This window comes from Phasianus colchicus, chromosome 2, assembly GCF_987193195.1.
Source record: "Phasianus colchicus chromosome 2, bPhaCol1.hap1.1, whole genome shotgun sequence".
Lineage (NCBI taxonomy): Eukaryota > Metazoa > Chordata > Aves > Galliformes > Phasianidae > Phasianus > Phasianus colchicus.
Window position 1 is genome coordinate 18,668,892 of NC_143437.1, and position 18,907 is coordinate 18,687,798.

Genomic DNA, 18,907 nt, shown 5'->3' on the forward strand with positions numbered 1-18,907 from the left:
GTTACACTGCACTAGGTATTTTTTTTCCAGTAGTTTTCACATTATTTAGCAATCAGGCAGTCAGTAAGCATACTTGTAACCGGTTCCTTGTTCTCATCGGCATGGGTTGAAAGACAGATGAACTGCAGTCAGTATAAATAAGATTTTGATCCTTTTGTTTAAATTTTTCAAGTGCAAATCCAGATTTTAAAAAGTAATTTGAAATCGACAACTGAGAATTTCAGCTACAATACACCAATACCAAGTCTGACAGACTACTCTTTGTACTATTTAAGTAAAGCATGTTCACATAATATAAAAAAGTCAAAACAGAAGCAATTTTCAATTACAAGATTTCTAAGCTACTTAATATAAGCAATATTAAAATCTACCTTTACACGTTGATATAACCTCAAACTGTGTGTCCAAAACAGCCGCTGTAGATTCAACTCTATCTGCAGCTAGAATTAAGTGTTCACCAGTAGTTGCACACTTCACAACTGAATATCTACAATGTAAATATAGACTTATGATACTAATAATTACAAAAATCATAAAGCTCAAACATGAACATAATGTCTAAAATACAGAAGACTTTAAAGATGTACATATCCAATTCACTTTTAAATTCCAAAAGAATTTCAAGATAGCACAGCATCAGAAAGAAGAATTAACTAGAAATGAAAACAGAAATTAATGTATTAATTGAGCTAAGAATGAGGTTTACAATTGCATCACTTAAAAAACGATGCCTTAAGAAATGTAATGGTAGTTCAAAATGTTTTAACTTCGCTGATAAATATTGATAAGAATGATGAGATCAAGTTAAACACACGTACTCTGCATCTGGCATGTAGCAAACTGCTTGATTCGCAGGCACAGTCCAAGGTTGTGTGGTCCAGACCAGCACACTGGTAGGGGATGATCCATCTAAAGACGTAAATTGGAAGCACTTTACTTAAAATTATGATAAAAATAAGAACCGTCAGTCTTAATATCTGCACGGAAGTCATACCTATCACAGAGGCCAGCTTAGGTGGTGATTTCAGCAGGGGAAATTTCATGTACACAGAACGACTGACATGCTGCTCGTTGTATTCAAGCTCTGCTTCAGCCAAGGCTGTTCTGGGTAGTTAACAAACATAAGTTAATATGCTTAAGCATGAAAAGCTACTGATAGCCTTGCTAAAATTTAGAAGGCAAAACAGTAAGTTGATTCTTACTTTGCTGAAGGAGACCAAAACACAGGTTTATAGTCCTGATAAATGAAACCCTAACAAGGAAAGGGAAAGGAAAACAAATGTTAAGAGACTCAAAAGTCATAAAACAAATCAAAACATACGTACTTCATGAGCAAGTCAGCATTCAGCATACCTTATCATACATTTTGTGGAAGACTCTCAGCTGGTTAGCTTCATACTTTGGATCAAATGTACAATAGCAGTTGGCCCAATCTGCCATGATGCCCCAACGAATGAAGGCAGCTTTCTGTTTCTCAATGGCTCTTTCTGCAAATTCTTTAGCTGAAAGGTATAGTTCAATTAATTATATGCTCTCATCCACTAAAGTCAGTATAGAAACATTTAAAATATACTATTAACATATTTAAGAAGAGGCTGAGCTGAACATACAGAAATTATACACTAACTACTGATGTGCATTATATAGATTAATCAAGCTAAAGTATATAGATATTTCAGAGTAGTGACATAAAGTAACTGCAAGAGGTAAAAAGATACAGTTAAGTAAAGCAGAAAACTAAACCCTCTGTTTTTTGTTTTTATTTTTAAATTATTGGTCAGTGTTACACACGTTCATTACAACAACAAATTCAGCCTGTGTTGAGTCACGTTGCTCCTAATATTATATTTTACACAGTATGCTTAGAAAATAGATACAGTGGCCTTCGAAAATATCAGCAATACCTGATATTAACAGCTTACAGTAAAGTAGAAAAACTATATATAAAATTCAAAATATAGTGAGTAATACATAGAAATGCTTAAGCCAACTTTTCAAATATAGATACTGCAAACAGTACTTTACCTTTTTGTCTAATTTCCACTGGTGACAGATTTTCAGCTCCTTTGACTTCTGACAATGCCTTCAATTCAATTGGCAATCCATGACAATCCCATCCTGGCACATAATGCACTTTATAGCCTCTCATCATGTGGAAACGATTAGTGATGTCTTTCAAAATCTGAAAGGACAGAAGGTTAGCACTGCAGCTCCCCCACGTGGAGTCGGGACAGTATGACTAAAGATTCTTTTATTAAAAACAAATACTAAAGGGAACATAATTAATTTACATCGAAGGCCACATGTTTCTGATTCTCCTTGGTCATCTTTTTGCACTTTGGCAGAACTTCAAAGATTTCCCATCAAAAGAAATCACACTCTGGAAAAATGAAAGATCAGATATAAACTTGCAGGACTTGAAGTGAACAAATCCTGCTTGCCCTCAAGCATTTAGCAAGACCTGCAGTGTCTGCCTAGTGCACACACTATTGTTTCTTGATATCAATGACCACTTACCAAAATGAGAGGCTTTCATAAATGTAAGTTTTTACACCAGAACCTTAAGAAGCTGTAGGAAACATTTTACTTATTCCCATTCAGTAGCATTTCTAAGACTATCACTCTCAAGCTGGAATCTAAACACACCCAAGCATATTAAGCATCATTATTTGAAACTGAAATGCTTATTTTAAAAGGCACTAACATTTCATCAGTGGTTCTATTAAGGGTACCAAGATAAAGAACAAATGCAATACAACAAGGTTGCAAGATACCCTAAGGAAAAAAAGAACCCCAAGGCACAGCTCAACCATGCACTACAGTAACTGTGTGTATGTGTTAGAAGTGCATGACCAAAAATAAACATTCACTCAAATGTGTGATAACAAACACAAGCTGCATTTAATATCAAATATCCTCTAGGAATGGATTTTCTCTAAAAATATTTTCTTGTTTTTCAGAAACAGCCTCAGATGAACACTCAGCACACAGGTACTGTTTACTACTGCATATAGTGTTTGTCATGGTAGTGTCTTCATACCGCTATGGTGTCTTACAGCATCTCTATCACTTGTTTTTGCCCACAAAATGAAAATTAAAAGCCCTGAATACCAAAATTAACCCGAACATTTGGAAGGGTTATTAATAATAAATGGCAATGGAGAGTACGCAGTGTGTTACAGGAAGCATTTATCATTTCAAAACAGATCAGCAGCGCAGAATTATAGATTGGTTTGCGTTGGAAGAGACCTCAAAGCCTACCCCCAGCCATGGGCAGGGCTGCACCCCCCAGCTCAGCTGCCCAGGACCCCATCCAGCCTGGCCTGGAGCACCTCCAGTGACAGGGCACCACAGCAATATGGGCAGCTGTGCCATGGCCTCACCACCCTCTGAGTTTATTTTCCCCAGCAGTATGTATACAAGTAGGTATTTACTTTATTTAAAGCATGGCCAACGTGAGGGTCTCCATTGGCATACGGCGGTCCATCATGAAGACAGAACTCCTGCTTGGCTTTCCTTTGCCTTTGCCACGAATACAGCTCCAAGAAACCACTTTTCTGTGGAGACAAGAGGAAAACACCCAAACTGTCACACCTCGGTGCACTTCCCAAAGTCGAGTGGCAAAGCACTTTAAAAACAGACCAAAACGAAGCACGCTCCGGGCGGAGGCGCAGCCCAAGTTGCGGCACGACCCCCGCCCTGCCGGCCCCGCACCTGCTGTATTTCCAGCTCGGTGTCGGGCTGCAGCCGGCCCGGCAGCTGTGCGGCAAAGCGGCTGTGCGGCAGCAGCACCGTGTCCCGGTACTGCGACTCCTGCCGGCTCTCCTCCGCAGGCTGCCGGCTGTCGGCCTCCGAGGCGGCCGACCGCGCCCAACCACACGCAGGCCCAAAGCGGGCGCGAAGCCGTAGCCGCGGCGCGGCCCGCCATGCCCCCAGCATCTTCACGGCTCCAAGGGCCGCGCACGGCGAGCACTTCCGGCTGCACTACGGCGAGCGGGGAGGCGGGGACGGGTCGCCAGAAGGGACACGCTGCGCCGCAACGCGTTTTGTTTTCCCTTCGCGGCGAAGCGCTGCTCCGAGCGCGGGGCTGAGGGGCGGCTGTGGGCTGCGATAGGATACTGTAGGCTGCCGGGAGCTGAGGGAGCGTGAGGAGCTCAGCGTCCGCTGTGAGGTGGAGGTGAGCGGGGCTGCGGGACGGTGCTTCACAGATCGTCTGGGCTGGGCTGAGGGCTGCCGTCCTGTTGTACGGTGGTGGTTTTAGGTCGGAGTGTGAGCTTAGAACTGCAGGACACGTCTGTTTTAATAGCCCTGAAAGCGAGCTGACTTGGCAGCGACGCTCAGTGTGTTCAGCTGTATTCGGTGATTTGGTTGCTTAGGCTAAAGGATGGACTGCCTACGAAACGTGCTTTGAAAGTAATGCTCAGATTTAAGAGCAGATTTAAGATTTCTCTTGGCAAACGTTCTGTCCAAGCCCAAACCTGTTGTTCCAAAGCGAGCTGTTAGAATGTTGAACGTGGTGTAGAAATGTACGCTCGGCACTGTCCTCGCCAGAAGGAGCGTGTAAAAGTGTGGCACACCAGGGTTGGTGCCGCACAGGAGATGCAGCTGTGAAACAGAAGGCACCCCTTGCTGCAGGAGCACGTTTGCGCTTTGTTAGCTGCTCAGCACTAGGGAAGGCAGTGTTGAACCCGCTGTTTCTGTTTCTCTTTAATAAATCCTGTTTTTCATAAGAATATTTGAATTGTAGGTGTTACTGAAAGATTTCCCTACAGAGAGGAAGTAGGTTTGTTTCTGTAAGAATGGGCACGGTGAACATTCAATTTTCCTTCCTGCTAACTTATTTCTTGTGGCGGTGTGTTCTACATCTTGCCATGTGCTGTGACACGTATTTGCTCCACCACTTTTCAGTCCTTTCAGAGCTGCTTTTTTTGGCCTCAGATAGCATTTCCAAAATCTGTCCTGTGACTGCTGTTGCCTGTCCAAGACAGACAGCTTTGGGGCTGGACCTTGGCTATTCCACGTGAGTTTGAAGCACATTGCTCCCATTTATGAGCTGTAAATAATAATTAACATTAGCTACTGTGCTTTCTGAAAATAGTTCCTCAATCTACCTACTCTTTTAGCTTCAGAGTTCTGGCCTTTAGAGAAACCTATACAATGTTTCTAAATGCTGAGAAGGTTCTAAAACCAGCTACATTTGGGATTTTGATACCTCTAACATTGCTCTTTGCATTTGCTCTAAGCAGAGGTGAAACTGGGGTCACATCTATACAGTAGCTGTAGACCACGTTATAGACCTTGTATTATACTGAGTAGATAAGCAAGAAAGGAGGTGTGTTGTGTAGTGACCTGTTGTACCGTGACTTGTGCAACACTTGCAGAAAAGGCTGCAAACAGTCTGTGACTCTGAAAGAAGCCTAATGTTTATTGTGTTCCGTTCAGGGATTAATTATTTCCTCTGTGTTTTTTCTAGTTCTGTGCTCAAGTGTTTTACCTGGAATTAAGTCATGTACGTGAGCTCAACTCAAAAAGCATGCAGTAGAAGAACGGATAGGAAAACATAAAAAGCAATGAGCTCTGCATTTTAAAGAATACAGAACGGTTGTCAGTACATCTTACTCCTCAGGCAGAGAAAACCTGGGAGGAAAGGGTGATTATTGGCTTTTAGTTACAGCTATAGTTATTCTTTAGTTTGGGAACTGAGGGCATAATGGATTGCACCGAAATGTTCTGGGGAACAGATGTAGACAATGCAGTGACAGGACATACAGTGTTGAGAAAAGGAATGTAGTAGATTTTCTTAAAGAAATCAAGAGAAGTTCAAGAAATATAGAAAGAATGGTAAAATTTAGGTGAACAGATTTTCACGTACAAGTGCAGTGTTTGCATTATTAGCTTACTTTGTGTCCACAATCAGTCCACATACAAAAATCCATTTCTTTACAATAAAATAAAGGGTAAGTTGCTCTTGGCATCCTGTCCAGTAATTTTGTATTTGAGTTTAGCCACGAATGAACTTTGTAGGTTCAGAACTGAAAAAAACTGAACTCAATACATGAGTGCTGTGTAGAGATTTCACTTTTTCATGGCTTTTATGATGGAGAAATTCTGCTGCTGTAGTTGTGTTGGGGTTTTTTATTGGTTAGTTTTTATTTAATGCCAATTAAGTGAGGAAACGTAGTTCCAGTGTCAGTATGTTGATATTAGAAATTTGTGTCTAAAGTAGCACAATATACCTGTGTACCTTTTAATTGTATTTAAAAGTCACAGCTTACTATTACTATTCTCAGAAAGTAATTCACTTTCCCCTTCTTATTCAGCTTAAACAAACTGCATCTGCTTGGAATGTTAAGTAAAATATTTTCCCTGTAAGTGTGCATGTTTTCTTTTTTGTTTCTTTTCAGCATTCAGTATGGCTTCTCCAACTCTGCTCATGCGTGTTGTTGCCTCTGCGTATTCTGTTGCAGAAAAAGCTGCAACAATTGTTAGAAAAGTAATGGCTGGAGGAGATCTGGGGATAGTAGAGAAGGTATTTCTTTAACTTTGTTTCAATTTCATTTCTCTTATCAAGATGCAAGTCAAACTAGTATTTTTGAAGGTAAACAACAAGGGAAGGAAATACAGTCAATCCCAAACTTCACCTCTTTGAATTGAGAACTATTCCTTGTTAAAGGATTTAATGAACACTGGAGGAGAAGTACATTTTAAATTGTATTCCTACAGGATGTTCAGACGCCATAAGAAACCATAATTTCGTCCCAATTCCCCTCCCAAAGCACGATCTTCAGATACCATGTCAGAATTTATAATAATGCATCTTTCCCATTAATTTCCATACCTGTGTTCTGACATCTGTAGTACAGGATACAGTATTATGCCATGTAATTCTGGATTAGGACAAATCAGTGTTTAATTTCTTAAAACAGAAATGAAATGTAGTTTTCCTAATAAGTCATACTTTTCAAAGTCATTTTGAATTGAAAAAAAAAACCCATGAAGTGACAGTCATCTGCACAATGTTTTTAATTGGCACTAACTTAGTATGCTGCACTGATGAAATGGGATCTGGGTATTGGCTGCAGTACTAGAATTGGTGGAATTAACTTTGAATTTAGTTCTAGCCTTAATGAATACGCTACTATACTATATGCTGCATTAAGTATCTGTATTATTGCATAGAATCATAGCAATGTTTGGATTAGAGGAAACTTTAAATATCACCTAGTTCCAACCTCCTGCCATGGGCAGGGACGCCTCCTGTGAGACCAGGTTGCCCAAAGCTCCATCCAGTCCAGCCTTGAATGCTACAACCACAGCTTCTCTGGGCAACCTGTTCCAGTGTCTCACCACCCTCATGGTGAAGAATTTCTTCCTAACATCTAATATCCTCTTTTAGTTTAAAGACTTTTTACCCCTTGTCCTGTCACTCCTTCATAAAGAGTCCCTGTCCAGCTTTCTTTTTTCTCTTTGAGGATCCAGCTAGCTTAAGGTAATTTTAATACAAAAGTAAATGCTTGCTTTTATCAGTTTCACTGATTAATTCAGTTTCACTTAAAGAAATAAAAAGCAAAAATTTTAATTTTATTTCCCAGTGAAACAAAGATTGCTCAATCATTTTCTAATGCAAGAAAACTGGCACATCTTGAACTCATATCAAATAAATATTTTTAAGTACAGTATAACAAAAACTATCAAAAGTAGCAGATGATGTAGCTTCTCAATAAAAACAGTGGTTACACCTACCTTATTTTTATGAATACTACAAACAGTCAAAATCAGATAAAAAACAGTGAGCAACGGGAAGGATTCTTGTTGGAGGATTTAGCAATCACAGAGAATTCCTGCAATCTTTTTATCAAGTGTGGCTGGGAAAGAAAAAGAGAGTGTGAGAGTAAGAGTCTGGAGAGAAGAAATATACAAAAGAATTTTTTCAAAAATTTCAAAAAAATTCTCATAATTCACCCTCTTCCTGCAATCAACAAACATCAAGACCAATTCCTGGCCTTATTGAATGAAAGCTTCAGAAAAGTTAGGAAGAGAATGTTCCACCTTTTCCCTCACAGCAGTGACCTCCCATCCATTTATCACAATGAGGAAAAAGTGGTGCAAGAACAGCTGAACTATTATCTGGCTCTTCCACTCCTTCTCCTGATTTTCAGAGTTTACTTCCTCTCAGTCAATTCTAATATCACCATTTATACTGCTTCTCTTTGTAACCTTTCTTTTTTTTCTTTTTTGTTACAAAGACATTTTGTCAAGCTATTTTCTTTTATTGATATTACTGATGACCATTTTGAAGAACTACTTTGTACTGGTTTTATTCATGTGTCATGGAAACAAGGAGATCTGCAATAATTTGATCTATCAAGCTTGTGTCTAAAATAGCACTATATCCCTGTGTGTAAATCAGCACCAAATTTACCCAAAATTTATTAGAGGATGAGCGGGGCTTTTCATACAACATATCAAGTCTTATAAGAGTAGGCAATTAGATAAGGGATGGACTAGGCTTGGAACATCCAAAAAAGTAACCCATAACTATCTTCCATTTCTGTGGTTAATTTCTGTAGCTAGATAAAGAAATTTTATGTCACCAAATAAGCAGTTTCATGAAGACTAAGGGTAGAAGACCATTATACTGTTTTTGTTATGTTTTGATGTATGTGAATTCTTCTCCTCCTTTTGACAGAGTGGAGCCAATGACTTGCAGACCAAAGCTGACCGACTGGTACAAATGAGCATCTGTGCTTCATTGACACGAAAGTTTCCCAAAGCAACAATCATAGGAGAAGAAGTAAGTACCTCATTTGTTTCATATTAACAATTTAGCTTGCTGTAACTTGCAGTGGAATATACTTTCAAGGTTTTAGAAAATCATCTCTTTGCAGAGGAAAAAAAAAAAAGGGAATCTATCCCATTTTATTTTTCAGTACGTTAGCTTTATCAAGTTGCAAGCAAACCAACAGCTCTAACTGAGATGAGCGCAGCACCTTTTTGTAATAATTTTGAGACTCCTTTTCGTAGGATCTACCTCCTGAAGAAGTAAATGAGGAATTAATTGAAGATGGCTACTGTGAAGAAATCCTAAAGAAAACTTGTCCTGCTCAGTACACAGGAATTAAAGAGGAAGAGGTAATTTTACACATATAACTTTGTGTTTTACGCTCCTCTATATTGCTTTGATTAAAAAAAAATAAAAATGATTTCAGTGTTGTCAGTTTCTCTTTTTGGTTTGATACTCATAAGTCATGAGTATCACGTTTCTAGAGCTGGAAACACTGAGTATCCCTTTGTGCAATAGTGAGAAATGGAAATTTGCTTCTGATTCAAATTTTTTAAAATGAACTGACTTTGGACATGAGAATATCATTCCCATGCTTAATTTAAGCCCTGATACCTCTGTTAAGATATTTCCTAACAAGTTCTCATTAGTTTTTTAGATTTTCTGTAAAATAGTAATAATGTAGGTTTCAGTCATATCACTGACTGAAAAATTGGAATATATTTATTTCTTTACAAAAGTAAATATATATACTAAAGTAAATATATATACTTTGCATGCTTAACTACATTATTTGTATTTGTTTATGCTGTTCTTTATTTTTTTAACAGCTTGTAATATGGGTTGATCCTTTGGATGGAACCAAAGAGTACACTGAAGGTTGGCTTCTCAGTTCTGCTGATTCAAGAAATTACTGCAGTGCAGTAAAGTACTACATACATGTATATGGTTCATGATAGGAGTTACATACAGTATTACTTCATAAGGCTGACTTTGTTTCTGTACTTTATAAGTGCAATGGAAATTTTTAGTCATCACTCTCAGTCCTAACAGGTATAGAATAAACCTGATGGGGTATCAAGTTCCTATCAGTTTTTGTCAATTCAGGGAGCAAAAGGCTGCCTTTAATTGCTGGCAGATTGTCTTAAAAGATTTTTACTCAAATAAATGTACATTTTCATACTTACTTTGAACTGGAGAACTAAACCTCCTGTTCATACAAGTGTACGCTTATTTACATGTGCACCCTTTTCTTCAAACTATTCAAATGATGTCGTTGTATTTGTAGTCATTTCAAGATAAAATAAAACCCTCCCCAAAATCATTATTATTAGGTTATGGAAAGAAATCATTCACAGAAAAGCCCAATTTGTGTCCATACAAATAGACTTTATAGTAAAGATGAAAACACAAACAAAAATGTCATAAAATGTATGCCAAAACCTTGCCCTAATTTCCTGCTGCATCTTTTAGTTGATTAACATCAAATCTTTTAGTTATTTTTTTCCCCTGTTTTCAGGGAAGAGGTGTAGAACTGCCATAAAATTGCTGTTTCTGAAGACCATTGAAGAATCTAGACTCCCATTTTTAGAAGAATATCATCACATATCATTACGTAGATGTATCTTTCAATTTTTCTCATTATGTGTTAATTAGAGCATAGTTCACACTAGAGAAATTCTTTCTGGGGCATGCTTTGAAGACCTTGAGGCATTATATCAAACAACCTATTACACCAGAAAATCCTGATTAGTGTTTGCATTTTTAAGATACCACTTTGCATATCAATTCATGAACTTTTATTGAAGGTTTACTTTCATTCATTTTTTCATTTAATGCTTTCTTTTTTTCAAGCATAACTACCTTCATATTGTTTCTGTACAGGTCTCCTTGACCATGTCACTGTTCTCATTGGAATTGCTTATGGAGGCAAAGCAATAGCTGGAGTTATTAATCAGCCATATTACAACTATGAGGTATTAAATGCACTGATTGGTTTGACAGTGCTAGGTGATTTGTAACTGTCTCTTCAGTGATATTTCCAGTTAGCAAACTTTCAACTGGAAAGCAGTGTGCATTGGAGTTAATGATGTAACAAAAGGAATTTTTTGTTTTGTTTTACATACACAAAGTTTTTAATGTTTATTTCCAAGAACTGAATCTCAAGGATCTGGTAACATTATACAGGGTTGTGTAGTATGACAGTATATGTCACATATGTACTGTACATATTAGTATAGTACATAACAAATTCCTATTTAGAAATAAGTATATATCCGTGTTCTTACAGTCTAGGCTACAGGTTCTTTACTAAATCCATACAATTTGTGATATGTGGTAACTGCCCTAAATCTGCAGCCATAAATAAACCTATCAGTGGTAGATAGGTTAGAGTGCATAAGGTCACATCTCAGGTTTAAGTCCAAGATGGTCAACCTACAACATTTGCATATATTGAGTTGAATACACTATTACATGTGTTAGTAGGAACAACCTCAGGATGTAGTCTGATTTATTAAACTTAGTAGATTGAAAGAAAAATCTCTTGAGCTAATATAATGCACATCAGCTGATTCTATGTGTTTATCATCTATATGATAAAACATAACAAAATGACAATGAAGGTATCGGTAACAGATTGTGCCTTAAAGAGAGAAATATGCAGCTATTAGTTTGTCAGTCATGGGAAGCAGAACGTCATGCATCACCATAATGTCACAGATTAGAAAACAGTAAACAATCTCCTGAAAGTTGGACATGTCATTGCCATAGATGGAAAGAGCTGAGGCATTCTGATTCCTCTGTCTGAACTGTAGAGTACTTCTTTTTAAGTGCCCCCATTTAAATGTATCTCAGTGTTAATAATATACTCCCTAAGATGGAACGATGTCTCTAGCCACTCTTTTTCATTTGTGCTTTAAACACTGGTCACTGTTGTTAACCATCATCTGGACTTTTCTGTAGGCAGGAGCTGATGCTGTATTGGGCAGAACAATCTGGGGAGTCCTGGGCATAGGTGCCTTTGGATTTCAGCTCACAGAAGTACCAGCTGGGAAACACATCATTGTTACCACCCGTTCGCATGGCAGTACTCTGGTAAACGACTGCATCAGTGCTTTGAACCCAGACAGCATTATCAGAGTTGGAGGAGCAGGAAACAAGGTATGGAAACTCTAAATCTTTTGGTTTGACTGGGAGGTTATATCTTTGGAAAAAGAAACAGAATTTTTAATGAAAAATTTGTTTACCTACATGAATATACAATGAATTTCCTCGTCTGTTCCTAGCACAGTCTGCCATGAGGTAGGGAGTCAAAATTCAGTACAGATAGATTTCTAACAAGGGCTGTGCTGGTCATGGCTGAGGTCCATCTTCATTTGTATCCTATTTCTGGGAGATACAGTAAAATTTATAAAAAGACTGGAATGACTAAATGAGAATACAGTTTAATCATAGTAATGCTATTGCTCCAACTATCTAGAATCAAACATCTAAGGATAAAAATAGGAACAGCACAAAGTGATATCTTCTTTGCTGTTATTTTGAAAAGTTACTTTTGTCATAGTTGTCAAAAACAGACTGTTCTGTCTCTTTTGTCCAACATATGCACAGGCCCAAATGGCTCCAAGATAACACAGAGCCTGTTTCCATTTTTCCTTTTTATATTCTACAAGATAGGAAAATTTGTTTCTGCAATGAAAAGCAAATTTTCATCCTTTAGACTGTATTTATAACAATCACAAAAATAGATAATTCAGGATGGTTATAGAGTGTATCTTTCTCAAAGTTTACAAATATATATATATATATACAATATATTTGTATATATTTGTAAACATTGAGAAAGATACACTCTCTCTCTCTCTCTCTCTATATATATGCGTGTGTGTAGTTATACCTGAAAGATCTCATTTTCTAAAAGTAACAAACTGATCCTAAGCCCTGTTTCCTGGTGTTATTTTTTCCATGGTCCTAAATGTCTAGATCCTTTGAAATGATTGCCAATCTCTATTCATAACAGATCATTCAACTCATAGAAGGCAAAGCATCTGCTTATGTATTTGCCAGTCCTGGATGCAAGAAGTGGGATACCTGTGCACCTGAAGCTATTTTACATGCAGTGGGAGGTAAGTTAATAGCATTCAAAATCCTTTCCCAGGTAAGTGAAATGGCATCAATATAGGTTATTTAAACTTATCACAGGAAAAAATAAGAATTTTAAAACATGTATTTGGGAAGAAAAATGACTGTATGTATGTATTTTTAAATGATCATGATTCATTAGGGGGCTTTGAGCCCTTTTAAATAAGCAGCAACTTCAAAGGGGCAACAAATTATGCAGGATGATAGAATGGTTGAATTGGAAGGGACCTTAAAGATCATCTAGTTGCAACTCCCACACTGTGGGTAGAATGATGTGCTTCATAACAACATCATTTATTTATCTCTTCTGTAGTCTTCTCTACTGTGTTCAGAATGGGGATAGCTTTAAGCAGGTTAACTCAGACACAAAAAAACAACCAATCTGGGGCAGCACAGTGCTGTATTTAGCCTCCTTGTTATGCAGGTATCTTGTGGCTAAATTAGTTTGCATAAGGGTCTGTACTGCTCTTGCTAAGTGATTTCCAGAAACTCATTTAAGACCAGCCGGGGTATTTCTATATGATACTAAAGTTGGTGGTATATACATACCCTGTCTCTTACTTGAACTCAGGATTTTACTTTCTATCTATCAACTGCCAGTGTATGATCTACTCAGGAAGCATTTTAATTCATCCATAAGTGATAGCTGTAGTTTTCCAGAAACAAGGAATTTTAAATATTGCTGGTAGGAAACACACCTGCTTAGTTATTTACTATCAGTTGAGAAAAAGCTATTGTGCACAAACTAGGAGAAAAGATTAAATTTCACACCTAAAGACAGGTACATGTTTCTCAAGGGCTGCTTTTTGTTTGTTTGTTTGTTTTGTTTTATCACTTGTACTAATAAATTAGATTATCTCTCTCCAACTCCTTTTTACTGGAATATTTTTTTTCTTTGTTTTGCAGGCAAGATAACTGATATCCATGGAAACTCTTTTCAATATAACAAAGAAGTAAAACACATGAATTCAGCTGGGGTCCTTGCCACTTTGAGAAATTATGACTATTATGCCAGTCGTATTCCTAACACAGTTAAACAATCCCTTGTGCCTTAAAGCACAAAGTATCTTCACTTGGCCTGGAAAGTTGAGAAGGTGAGATTGTAGAAAAATTAAAGAAAGAAGATAACTGAGCTTGAAATTGTTTTATGGAATCTGAATCTAATTCTTACATTAAGCCATTCAATAATTTCAAAATTACCTGCAGACTGTTGGATCAGATTGTTTTGCTATGTTTAGCAAATAATTTAATAACTACATTTCTTCAACTTTTGTTTTCCATATTCTTTGGAAATAGAGTATTCATTCCATGTGATATGACTGTGGTTAATGCACTGCTAATCATAACAACATAATTGAAAAGTCATCTTAGTATTCAGGGCACAAATTCATTTTAACTTATCTACCAAATTTTGTTTAGAGTTTTTTCTCATTTGTACTCAACAAGATTTTGTTGTGTTAAATAAATAAATGGATGGATGATCACATTTATAATAAAAGTGGATGGTTTTGATTCTTTCAAGTGAAATGTGATCTTTAAATGCATGTATTTGAGGATGAAGTGAAGTTGGTTTGGTTTTTGTTTGGCTTCCCTTATAGTTATAGGCCAAGATTCTCCCTTAAATACACACAATTTTTGAGGCAATATATTTCTCGCAGGATTTCTGTCATATACCTGTAGCAGCATTTAGTGTACAGTGTGGTTCTCTCTATCTAGCAAAACTGTGGTAGTTTTTAGCTAATTCTAGGGGGTTCTTAGTTTCAAAATGATTTAGCTATTTAAAAGCCATTTTTGCAGCAGAAGATTCATTGAACTTAGGCAGTTGATAGTAATCTTTTCATCAGACTATTTTAGAATGATATACTTTATTTTACTTGGTGAGTCTCTTAAACTTCTCCTCTACCTGTTCTCACTTTTTGAAAGACTGTCTTTCAATCAGTTCAAGCTATGTATCAACCAAGGTGAAGTTACATGCAAGTAGAGATGCTCTCTTTTCAGTGTAGCAATAGGAAACTTAAGTACAGGAGATCTTACATGCAGGGAGCAGCTTGAAGTCATCCAGTTACTGAAATGACTTCTTTGAAATTGTCAGTTTCAAAGTGTAATTGAAAAAGTGTTGTGCTGTATTTCCTTCCATCCCCCATTTCTGACCTGCTGCCATCATACTGTAAGGCTATTGGATTTTCTTAATGCCTCAAGATCTTTACTTGCACTAATTGTACCCAAAAGTGATATGTAATACAATGTGCTTCTAGACACAAATGGAGGAACAAAGATTGCTTACCAAATTCTAAAATTTTAAACAGATCCAAACAATTAAAAACACTTTCTGGTCCCAAAGAATCCAAGGGAATAACCTTCATTAGGCTACTGTTATCCAGCTATCTCAGGAAAAGATGGGAGACTGAGCTTAAACAGGGGAAACATACGGTTTTCTTTCAGAAATAACAATTTAGTTTTGCTGATCAACTATTTGTGACCTGAATTGTCAAACTGCCAGCTTAAAGTGTCCTTTGTTATTCCGAAGAGAGAAGAAGAAGGCTGCTTCCATTAATTAATGACTGTGACTCATACTGAGGCATGCCATGAGTGGCTGCCAATTCCAATGGACTACACAGCTGTTTTCTTTCTCTGTTCTCTGTATGGATAGAAAAGTGGCATCTGTCAAGATCGCAGGTCTGTGGTATTAGGCAGGGTGCCTGAACTCAGTCCTTGCTTACTTAATGCCTGAATGCCCAGCATGACTTTTTTTCTTTAACCCCTGCTGACAAATGAATGGCAAAGTAGCCAAACCCCTTCAGTGTCCTCCTAATAACCACACTCTGGGTCTTTACATTAGCTCTGTAAAGCTGTAATATACAAAAAAATACATTTTCCATACAGCTCAAAATTTCAAAATTCAGTTTTCAACAGTGGTGAAGTTATGCATATTTCTTGTATTTAACACCTACAATTTACTTTTCAGACTGCATACAAGAGTCTTTGGATTCAATCCTTTCCTCATACTGGTAACGCCAACCTGACTTCAGTGCAGTATCTCCAGGCTTGCTCTGTTCTTAGGGCTAGATGACTTAAAGCAAGCAGGAACATCTTAATGCCAGATGATATGAATGAGACAACTCTTGCTGAAGAGTTCCTAGTCTCTTCATCTGCAAACATGGGAAAGGAACTGGGGAAGCTCTTTCCTCAGTGAGCAGAGCTTATCTTTACAATGTTTACAGATAAATTAGCAAGATTGTCACTTTACTTGACCTATCATCAGCCTGTCTTTGATGCTGTAATTACGCTAAAAGCTGCATACAGAAGAACAACACATGCTTCTAATTCTTTCATCTAGAGCCTACCTGTCTTCTTTTTCTTCAAGTGTATGACTAGTAATAGCACGGAAGACAGATTCAGCCTGTTTTAATTAGAGCCTTCCTCATATTTTGGCTCCTTATATCTTTAGTCATTCCACAGGCTGATTGTGACTGAGGTATGAACCACCTAGCAAGTACAGATTAATTTTCATACTCAGTTATACATCCAGCTCAGGTTGGACATTAGGAGAAATTTCTCCTCAGAAAGACTGGTAATGCACTGGCACGGGCTGACCAGGGGGGTTGGTGGAATCACTGTCCCTGGAGGTCTTCAAGAAACATGGAGGTGTGACACTGAGGGACGTGGTTAGTGGGCATAGTGGGGATGGGATAGTCTGAGTTGGTGAGCTTAGATGTCTTTTACAGCCTTAAAGATTCTATGATTCTGTAATTCTCATTTCTCCAGGATTCTTGGCTACTTTAGTATTCGTTTCAAAATTGGTATGTGAGTTTGTGAAAAAATTTAAAATGAGATACAGAATGATTTAAAGACAAAACCTGTGCTAATAAGTCTTTCCTTGTAATAATCATTCAAATGTAAAGTCAAGTCCAGAACCTACTGCTAGAAACACTCACCTGTGTGCTTATATCCTTAATCTATCTAACATCTGATGTATGCATATTAATCTCTGTGCTCATTTATGGTTGCTTCACTGAGTGTAGAGCATACACCATCCAATGTTTAAACGGACTTATGCGTGGAGCTATTTCCCATGCTCGTGGAAACCAGAATGCCTCTAAATATATGGAAAATGTGCAGCAAAACTCAACAGCAGGAGTCAAGGACACAGGCTGGCAGGGAAGCTCCAGTCACACACACAGTCACAGAATTGTTGGGGTTGGAAGGGACTTCTGGAAATCATTTAGTCTGGCTGTCCCACTGCCATGCTCCACCAATCATGTGTCCATGAGCTCTTCTGCCAGCAAATTGGTGCTGTAAAACAGTGTGAAAAAGCACAGGGACACTGCAATGTCCTTGCAGCAGTGTGAGCCAGAGCCTGCCTCCTACAGAAAACTGCTAGTGCAGTAGTTTTGTAATTAATTCTGAGATCAGATTGGTCTGCTGCTAGGCTTGCATGTGAGAAATATAAGACTGTAAGAGAACAGGGTAAGCTGTGTGCGATTCTTCTCCAAAAGAGCAGCGATACAGTGGCACAGGCTGCCTGGAGGTGGTGGAGTCACCGTCCCTGGAGGCGTTAAGAACTGTGGAGATGTGGCACTGAGGGCACAGTGTGGATGGGTTGACGACCTGACACCACGAGCTTAGAAGTCTTTTCCAATCTTAATGATTCGATGATTCTGTGCTCTTTTTTATTTGCTTACGTGACATAAAAGCAGCAAAAAAAAAAAACAACAAAACAAGCCCTGATGCTCCCGTCAGAGCCCAACCCTAAGAACGCTGGCGCATAACTCGCGCAAAGCTTCGCAGAAAGGCCGAGCCACGACGAACAGCAGCTGCCAAGCCCGCCCCGCTGCGGGAAGTGACGCGCCGGCTCCTCCCCCCCACGCCGGGGCCGCCGGAGGTGGTGCTGCCGCCGCGCTGGCGCTGCCTCCCGCCCCGCCCCGCCTCTCCCTGCTCTCTTCTCTGGTTCCGGCGTGGTGGCGGGGATGGCGGCGCTGAGCCTCACGGTGCAGGCGGACAGCCCCCCGCTCGGTAAGCGCGGGCCGGGCCCTCCCTTCCCCCACGCCCTCCCCCTTTTCTCGGGGTGCCTGCGGTCGCGCAAGGTGCCGCCGCGTTGCATCATGCGGAGCATTGCGGGCTCCGCACGCTGAACGGCCGCTCCCCGGCGGGCGGTGAGGGGCGGCCGCTGCCCGGCTGTCCTCGGGCTGCCTGCTTCCCCTCATCGGCTCCCTGGGTTGAGCTGCGAGCGTAGGGGCTGTGGAGCGTTTGTTGTTGTAGCTGATAATTGGCACTAGAGGTTTATTTGAGGGGGTTATGTAATGATGCTAGAAATATTACATCTTACGAGCGAAGCACGTTGGCAGCGTTTGTACGAGGCGGCCGAGCGCACGTCCCGCTCCTGCCTGCTCCGTGCTGCTCGTCATGGCTGCGCTGGGAGGCGTGTGCTAGCTATTAATGTCCCCAGTATTAATTGCACAGCGCGTCCGGTCTAATCCTTGTCATTTCCAAAGCCTTTCCGTGCTGTTAGCATACTTAGGGCCTTTCAGATGTGTTGCGTGAGCGATGTCACCCTGACTTTCACGTGTGGATAACAGGGGTAGGAGGACGTTAGCTTACTGTTCTCAGTGCCACAGGAGGCATTTGCACTGGGGTGGGAGCTGGGAGCTTCTAGCTACTTGTATGTAGGGCAGCGTATTAGTAGCTACACGCCATCGGCCTTGGGCAGTCTCTGTGTTGTTCTCAGGGAACGTGAAATGTGCAGCAAGGTTGCTCAGGTATTAGGAGAAGTGGTGGTGGAGTCACTGTCCATAGGGGGGTTCAAGAAGTGTGGATGTGGCACGGAGGGACATGGGTTGGGCGTAATGGTCTTAGTGGTCTTTCCCAATTATAATGATTCTGTGACTCTAAGAGGTAACAGGTTGGTTAGATGCCCTTCCAGACCTACAGCATAGCCCTCTGGCTGCTTTCATTGAAGTAATGCCTGTGCAAAGCTTGCTGTCT

At 39.4% G+C, this 18,907-nt stretch overlaps 3 protein-coding genes across 6 annotated transcripts in view; 2 read left to right on the forward strand and 1 right to left on the reverse strand.

Annotated features, from left to right (window-relative positions):
- The window catches only part of IARS2 (isoleucyl-tRNA synthetase 2, mitochondrial), a 24,639-nt gene extending 20,659 nt beyond the window's left edge, over positions 1-3,980 (reverse strand). The window contains exons 1-8 of the mRNA XM_031595986.2: positions 3,715-3,980; positions 3,435-3,557; positions 2,026-2,182; positions 1,354-1,502; positions 1,203-1,252; positions 995-1,104; positions 819-909; positions 372-487 (exon numbers count right to left, since the gene is read on the reverse strand). Of these exons, the coding sequence (XP_031451846.2) occupies positions 372-487; positions 819-909; positions 995-1,104; positions 1,203-1,252; positions 1,354-1,502; positions 2,026-2,182; positions 3,435-3,557; positions 3,715-3,939 (1,021 nt within the window). The 5' untranslated portion in view covers positions 3,940-3,980. The remainder of the gene's footprint in view (positions 1-371; positions 488-818; positions 910-994; positions 1,105-1,202; positions 1,253-1,353; positions 1,503-2,025; positions 2,183-3,434; positions 3,558-3,714) is intronic.
- BPNT1 (3'(2'), 5'-bisphosphate nucleotidase 1) lies at positions 3,977-14,445 on the forward strand. 3 transcript variants are annotated; one of them, XM_031596009.2, is made up of 10 exons: positions 3,977-4,177; positions 4,939-5,020; positions 6,405-6,529; positions 8,690-8,794; positions 9,025-9,132; positions 9,613-9,661; positions 10,667-10,758; positions 11,747-11,944; positions 12,804-12,909; positions 13,832-14,444. In XM_031596009.2, exons 3-10 carry the CDS (start codon positions 6,413-6,415, stop codon positions 13,978-13,980), a joined length of 924 nt encoding a protein of 307 aa, XP_031451869.1. In that variant the 5' UTR covers positions 3,977-4,177; positions 4,939-5,020; positions 6,405-6,412; the 3' UTR covers positions 13,981-14,444. The 3 variants fall into 3 exon arrangements, with proteins under 3 accessions (XP_031451869.1, XP_031451858.1, XP_031451877.1); XM_031595998.2 differs by lacking the exon at positions 4,939-5,020; XM_031596017.2 differs by lacking the exons at positions 4,939-5,020; positions 6,405-6,529 and having other exon boundaries at positions 13,832-14,445.
- A 3,336-nt stretch (positions 14,446-17,781) lies between these two features.
- EPRS1 (glutamyl-prolyl-tRNA synthetase 1) overlaps positions 17,782-18,907 on the forward strand; it is a 38,414-nt gene continuing 37,288 nt past the window's right edge. For both annotated transcript variants that reach the window (XM_031595933.2, XM_031595942.2), the window contains exon 1: positions 17,782-17,938. In XM_031595933.2, coding sequence (XP_031451793.2) covers positions 17,893-17,938 — 46 coding nt within the window. In that variant the 5' untranslated portion in view covers positions 17,782-17,892. The remainder of the gene's footprint in view (positions 17,939-18,907) is intronic.

What these genes read in the sequence shown, in the direction of transcription:
- BPNT1 (XM_031596009.2), top strand. Translation starts at nt 6,413, where the DNA reads ATGGCTTCTCCAACTCTGCTCATGCGTGTTGTTGCCTCTGCGTATTCT. An exon ending in CAGGAATTAAAGAGGAAGAG is followed by an intron (nt 9,133 to 9,612) that starts GTAATTTTACAC and finishes TTTTTTTAACAG; the next exon opens with CTTGTAATATGGGTTGATCC. An exon ending in AACCAAAGAGTACACTGAAG is followed by an intron (nt 9,662 to 10,666) that starts GTTGGCTTCTCA and finishes GTTTCTGTACAG; the next exon opens with GTCTCCTTGACCATGTCACT.